The 7,290-nt window shown below is 32.5% G+C and overlaps 1 protein-coding gene across 2 annotated transcripts; it reads right to left on the reverse strand.

Annotated features, from left to right (window-relative positions):
- Nucleotides 1-538: 538 nt before the first annotated feature.
- On the reverse strand, nt 539-6,138 carry LOC11438315 (geranylgeranyl transferase type-1 subunit beta). Of its 2 annotated transcripts, none has more exons than XM_039828197.1 (12): nt 5,979-6,137; nt 5,640-5,850; nt 4,975-5,050; nt 4,835-4,893; nt 4,325-4,464; nt 4,085-4,140; nt 3,911-3,987; nt 3,550-3,595; nt 2,967-3,091; nt 2,054-2,121; nt 1,875-1,962; nt 539-885 (listed from the first exon to the last, which is right to left on the reverse strand). In XM_039828197.1, exons 2-12 carry the CDS (start codon nt 5,820-5,822, stop codon nt 736-738), a joined length of 1,068 nt encoding a protein of 355 aa, XP_039684131.1. In that variant the 5' UTR covers nt 5,823-5,850; nt 5,979-6,137; the 3' UTR covers nt 539-735. The 2 variants fall into 2 exon arrangements, with proteins under 2 accessions (XP_039684131.1, XP_003621882.2); XM_003621834.4 differs by having other exon boundaries at nt 736-885; nt 5,640-5,843; nt 5,977-6,138.
- Between the last annotated feature and the right edge of the window lie 1,152 nt (nt 6,139-7,290).

The following is a 7,290-nucleotide window of genomic DNA, read 5'->3' on the forward strand; positions in this document are numbered from 1 at the left end:
TTTTCTCCTTGTAGTTTGATTCACAATTTGTTCTTCATTGCATAATCTTGTATTAGTTAGATGAAGCTACCCACCTTGATTTGGTTCTCACAAGGTGAAACATGAGTGAAATATATGTATGCTGATAAGAAAAGAAAGAATCAATTCTTCTACACAGTAGCTAGAAAAACTAACCAGAAGATGGGTCAATGCGTTGTTTCCTATAAACTGAAGCTGCCTGAAACTGCAAGAGTGCACACAGTATTCTACATTTCTTAATTAAAGAAGGCAATTGGAAACTACTCAGCTGAAGCGAAACCACCAAAATACTTGGAAGTGGAGCTTAATGAAACCGAGGAACTCGAAGAAATAATACCTTTTCCCACTAAATTGTGGAGGGAGGACATTTGGTGAATCAATGGTTGATAAAGTCGAAGAGTTTTTCTCTGGTTTTTCTTTTCTTGCATTGGAGAGCCTTTGAAATACTTTTTTAGTGAATAATACGAAGTATTCCTCTTCAAAATTGCAAGTTCTATCACAATCTATTATGGCAATCAAATGAGATTTTGGAAATTTACACTTCCAACAAAATTTGAAACAGACAACAGAAGTACATTTGATAGTGCATTAGGTTGAAAGCCTTCATACAATGTGCAAGAAAGCTTAAGTTCAAATATCTTTAGTATTAAATAAATGTTCAAACAAAAAAGGATCTGTAAAACTTTTTTTTTTTCAAGAGACACATGCATCTCTAAGTTAGACTCCATTTGCAGCCATATTAGTAATTCCAAGTTCAGAACAAAGTGACTTCAAGCCAGATTCTTCCAACAGGCTGAAAGCTGCAAATCCATAGTAGGAATGGTATAGATCTGGAAAGTCTCCAGGGAATTTGCTGAAACCACCATACTGAAAAACAAATGAGTTCCAAAATTAGCTCAATGAGCCAACAAAAAAATACATTTAATATCATTGAGGCATCAACATCTGACTTTCAAAATTAGTTCAACCATCCAACAGATACTGATATCAGAAAGAAAGAAAAAAAAAAAACTCTTCCCCCTTCATGTGTAATGAAAGGATAGAAAAATATGTCAATGAAATGCCATCCCAGTGATAAGAGCTTGGGCTTGTAACCTCAGGAGACTGAGTTCAAATCTCTTCTGAGACAGGGGTAAAATGACACTTAGTAAGTGTCATTTTAATTCGTATGATAATTTCTCCCTTCCACATTTTTTCCCACAAAAAAGGAAAGAAAATCTGGTCTTTTCAGGTAAATTTCAAGCCTTAATTTCGCCAAAAATTAAGTAGGTCAACTTGGCATTAAATTTTCATTTATGGACTAAGCATTTAACCAACGGGTTTCTATATCGTGCGAGTCAATCTAAACAAAATAAGCAGTCTGACAGACATTATTAAACAAACTCGACAAGGTTATAGACTTGTGCTTTTCATCACTTAGCAATTATCACTGGCAGGTTCAATCAACAATACCAAATATACATGTTGTGAAGGACAAAATTCTAACTTGAAGGCCCAAACACATAGTAACTTTCTGATTCATTGCATCATCATGATCCTTGTAAATATGTGGCCACTGGCAAGCTTAAAGCTTAGCAAAGTGAGTTCGTTGTAAATGGAAGAGGAAATGTACTGTACAAATCATTAATTTGAGTGTGCAAATGACAGAAAAGAAAGAAGCATTATTATTTTATCTTTCTTTTATGTGAAGGAAATGCACTGGAAAAATCAAGTTTAGTAGCTTAAAGCATTATCACTATTTTTCTTCCCTTTGATTTCCTATAATTTTTGTGATATACTATATCAACAAATTTTCAGTTCTCCCCCTTAAAATCTGTAACACCTTGTATTTTCAAAGAAACAAGTAACTGCAGTACCTTGTATTGACAGGAAAGCAAAAATCCACGTAGAGCTTTATTGTCAACAAAATTGCAGCCCCCGAGAATTCTTAAAACGCCTCCAATCCTACCAAAACGTATGATTCCTGTTACGGCTTTGACAGCTTACAAATAATATTGTACCATATAAATTGATTATGGCTCCATAGTGTACTTACCAAAATGCATAACATGTATCAGTAGATTTATTAGGTCTACCTTGAAATCCACCATCAGTCCCTTGTCTCTGTAAAGGAACACAAAGAAATGAATCTTGATCAGCAGAAAAGACATTTCATATGCTAAAGGCAGTGTTGTCAAATATCAGCCATCTACAGTGGCTGGTTATACTTATATTATAATTGACACGGCTAATTTGTGAAGGATGGCGGTGCCATTGCATTTTAAAGCAGCTTAAAATGGCGAATTTTTGGCTTTCCGTCATCCACAATCGATAATTGGCTGAAGTTTAACCAAGCACTAAGTTATTAATTAAGAAAGAAAAGTCATCAACCATATACAGCATTTTGTTCCTTTTTAATTGTCGCTTTTGTAGAAAAAAATTGTTCAAACTTATTTGTTGTTTAAAAAATTTAATGCAAAATTAACTAATGTTTTGTCAATAATATCCTTAACTATTTATTGCAAAGAGAGAAATAGATGGAATGAGTTAATAAATAGTCAAGGTCTTGAGGATATTATAGAAAAAGATAAATAATTCCAATGAGTAAAAAAATTATTGATTTTCTTTGTACGTGTAGATAACCTTAAAACAATAGGCTAAAGTTATAAAGTTTGAAGGAGTAGACAGTAGAGAGAGAAATATCTTTTTGATCTAACTAACTTTCTGAATCTAAATTCTGATTTTCATTGAATGAAGAATTCTGTTACATTTCATCTTATATAGATGAATTCAGGTAACCTGTAATAGCAGGTCAAGTGTAAGGCTTTACTTACACTTGCCAGTTACAATAAGACTAGGCTTAGATACAAACACTCTATACTAAGCTTCTCTTAACAGATACTCTAATAAAAGTGAACAAATGTAGTACGATCTATTCAGCTTATGTTAAAAGAGATAGATGTACAAACCTGCAAGATCCAGTCCAACAACAACGGCAAATCTATCAAAGAAGACAAATTACAACTTGAGAGAACATTGTCTTCAACGTATCCCATTAGCCGGAGAGATGCAATAGCGCAATAAGTTGCACCACCTGTGACACTAAAACAAGTAATGTTGTAAATATCTTTTGAGTAATAATAAACATTTAAATAAAACTGATGAAGATTGCCTTTCAAGATGTGTGTACATGTGTACAGAACATAACGTCCCATATTTTAATCTCCTACCAACTAACACATTGTAACCATGTATCAAACAAATCTGTCATAATTGATGCAACGTTCTAAAAAGCGAACCAAAATGGACGGTCCAAATGGTAGAACCGTTAACCGGCACTGTCTACGGTTCGGTTATTTGAGCGGTTCGACTGTGGTTTCATCCTAGTTTGAGCGGTTTAAAGCAGTTGAGCCATGACTCAAATGTCTCACTGATTTGATGTCCAATTTGGCTTTTAAAACATTGAATTAATGTGACAAATAAACATTGCAATAGCCCTTCTCACAGTATTGAATCACATTTAAATTGTGATAAAAGATTGTTTCGACTCACCATGAGATTCTGCACCAGGAACTAATCCAAACCCACCATCATAAGACTAGAAACAATAAAGGAAAAAGAAGGATCAGTTTCATTTACATACAGATACACACACGTGCACATATGTTCATGGAAAATGCATGTCCAAAATAGTACAACCATGACATAATATATTAACTATTTTACCATCACCACAGTTGTCAAACACAAATCGCAGAAAATACCAATTTGTTCAAATTTTTCTATACAATTGTGTCATAGCACCGCAATAACCTCTATATGACAATATTTTTTTTCCTAGATAATGATCTTTTCAAATTCCGCTGCGCTATAGCCTCTATTTAACAACACTAGAGGAACTATTTGCACAAACCTGGCAATTTAATATGTAATCCTTGACTTTTTCCTTGTCCATTCCATTCCAGTTATCCAGCATGAAACAAATGGCAGCTGAAAAAGTTAAGTAGTTAAAAAGTAATATTTAATATACCATGATTATCTATTAATTAACCAAGTAGAACTTCCATTTCATGTATTTTTCTCTAACCTGCACAATATACAAACCTAAGATCTGTTTCTCCCCCAATATGAATAGGCATGAAACTGTCAACATAAATCAAAGAATCCATGAATAAGCAACTCCACTTAAACATATAATTAAGGGCATAAATGTTAGCAAAAGTTTCCATAACAATACATCACAAAATTGAAAAGTAGTAGTGGATTTAACTGATATGGAAAATACATAAGCATAAAGGTAAATGCTCTAATCCTAATAAAAGCTTACCTTCCATCAGGCTGTTGAAGATTCTTCATTGAAGACGACATCGATTCAGAATCAAGACTTGACAAATCGTAACCAACAATTTTCAATATGGCAAGGGCACAATAAGTACTTGCCAAGTGACTGTTGTTATGGTGAAAAACCTTCAATAACAAAAAAAAATACATAAACAGGTCAGAATCTATTTGAATCTACTTATTTGAACTTACCTCTGGCATAAGAACTAGTGAAACTTTTTGGAAGAGATTATGAAACAACGTATGACATGTTATCAATTGATTTCAACTTATTTCCATAATTTCTTTATGATAGCTTATCAAAACAGCTTATACTTAGGTCAAAGCAGTTTGACTTTAATTTATCCTTTGTTTTAGAAAAACTTATACATTAGTACTTATAAGTGTTTATGCTATAAGCACTTATTAAGTTGTTTATCTGAATGCAGTCTTATGATTCTTGACCAAAAAAAAAAAAACAAATATTAGCACTTTCCAAATACAATATTTTACTCACCCCATTCTCATCTGGAGGAAACTGAGAAGTCTTGGAACCATGAAATCCATAGAATTGTCCTGCATCAAAATCCTTCAAATGGGTCATCTAAAATAACATGTTTTTAAGATAAAACACATCTAACAACATCATTTGCATACCATTGTTAGGGTCATTTGTTGTTCCACGTTGAACTTGAAAAGACAAAACCCAATTAGCAACAGCTTCTTTCTCAACCTTAAATCACAATAAAAAACATAATTATATAAACAAAAAACATCATATGCATAGTAGCAATGTTGTGTCTTTTAGGTTTTAAGAAAATTAGTTTTGCCATTCAAAAAGATTAGCAGCATAGTTTGTTGTCCGTTTATCTTTTATTTCTGTATAACTTTCGTTATATAATAATTTAAGATATAAGTTTAAAGGTGGTTGAGTGTCGGTCCACTCAGACAACCAATGAAAACACTCAGAATTGTCATATCAGATTAATAAAATAAAAAAAGAGAAAACAATTGTGATGCTACGTAACTTTCATTGATTGTCTGTGCAAAGTTGTTTGAACGGACGGTTCACCACCTTTAACCTCTAATAAAAAGCATGTAGTTTTAATATTAAAAAAACGACAGAATAAACAATGAATTATGAAGCACGAACACACATCGGATTAAAGGTATCCGTGTCCGACACCAACACATACAGTTACACTGAATTACGTGATATTCTCAAATTACTAGTGGTGTCTGCGTGTCATTGTTTGTGTCGTGTCCCTATTTGTGATTCATAGATGATGAATAAATGAAAAGAGTAAAGTAGATATATATACCAAGTGGAGGGAGTTGAGGATGTCAAGGGAAGAGATAACAAAGTAAGCAAGAGTGAGGTGATTGATTTCTTGAGATTCATATGGATTTGGAAGTAAGTGATACATCATCTGTGCAAATGTAACATGAAGATCTTTGTCAATTGTTGTTGTTTCCATAGATGATGCTTCTTCTGAGGAACTCATCGGTCACTGTTGATGCGGTTCCTGATGATGCACAATCGTCAATTTCAGTATAAATATATAGGGTTTTGGAAATTGAGATCAAGAATTGTATGAATTATGCAATATATGAGTCATGGAGAAAAGAAAGAAAGTAAAAGAGCTGGGAATCACGTACCTGAGAGAGAGATGATCGGTGATGGTGGTAGTGTTTCTTACTGGTGATTAGAAACTGAATGCGTTGTTGTTGGTTTCTTCTGTTTTGGTTTCACAATTTTTCCCAGTTATTCTTGTTTTTTTTTGGTTTAAACGAGTTAATTAATCTTCAAAAATGGTTTTGTGAGTAAAAATAATATAAGAGACAAATATGATAACTTGCATAAGTTAAAATACAATCTTGATGCTGACCAAAAAAAGAAAATGCAATCTTGATCAGTTTTAAGATCAAAGTGATATTTGACTAAATATTGTTACTTTTTAACAAATAAAAAAAAATGTTTAAATGTTTTTTTGGTCCCTTAACTATTTAATTGGTATCGCTTTGGTCCCTTAACTAAAAAAAAGATTGTTTGAGGATTTTAAATTTTTTTTTTAGTCTCGTTTTGGTCCCTTCTATTATGTTTCCGTTGGCATGACTAGTATTTTTTATTTTTTTAGGCTAAATAAATTTTTAATTCCTATAAATGTCTCGGATTTCATTTTAATCCATATAAAAAAAATTTGTCAGTTTTAGTCTCTCAAATATTATCCATCACAACTTTTGATCCATGAGTTTCAATGAATTAATGTGTGTCCTCGATATTTTGAATTATGTTTTGTAGTCATGTTTCAAATATTATAGAAATTTTTTTGTAAAAGTTTAAGTTTTTTTTATAAGATGAATTAAATATAAAATTTTAAGTTTTTATCGTTTTAAAATTCATAAACATTTATGTGAAAAATCATTAAAAAATATGAATGATACATGAGCTGTCTTAAAAACAAAGGTTTTTCTATCATGTGCAAATTTACACATGTTAAGAAGTTTAAAATAGTAACTTTGCATTGTAACTTTTACATTTTGTGTTAAATATATAACTTTTTAATAAATAATTATTGATTTTCAATAAAAATTTGCTACTTTTAGTTGCTTTGACATGTGCAATGTTAAGTATATAAATTACCCCAGATAGTGTACGGGAACATTTTAGAGAGAGAAGCTTTCACTTCTCTCTAACTCTCCTCTCGAGCTCTGATTAGGGTTTCCTATTCATCTAAGTGGTGGTTGTTCTCAATCACTTCCTGGTCCGCCCTTCCTACTTGGGAGTACACTCCTAGTATCATTTTCCTTTGATCCTTGGTTCCAATGTGTTCTTCCATGTTGCTTCCATCAAGCCTCCCCCTCCAAACCACTTCTATTTGACTGCTCCATTGAAGAGTGTCCAAACCACACAATATCCCATCAAGCTTCCATCCATTGTTGTCAAAGATCTCTCTAAGGAGAGAGACCCCA

The sequence above is a fragment of the Medicago truncatula genome, chromosome 7 (genome assembly GCF_003473485.1).
Source record: "Medicago truncatula cultivar Jemalong A17 chromosome 7, MtrunA17r5.0-ANR, whole genome shotgun sequence".
In the NCBI taxonomy this organism is placed as follows: Eukaryota; Viridiplantae; Streptophyta; class Magnoliopsida; order Fabales; family Fabaceae; genus Medicago; species Medicago truncatula.

Coding starts and splice junctions, on each gene's coding strand:
- LOC11438315 (XM_039828197.1), bottom strand. CDS start 5,822: ATGAGTTCCTCAGAAGAAGCATCATCTATGGAAACAACAACAATTGAC. Junction 4,465..4,834: donor TTCCTCCAGATGAGAATGGG/GTGAGTAAAATA, acceptor TTGTTATTGAAG/GTTTTTCACCATAACAACAG. Junction 1,963..2,053: donor GATACATGTTATGCATTTTG/GTAAGTACACTA, acceptor ACGTTTTGGTAG/GATTGGAGGCGTTTTAAGAA.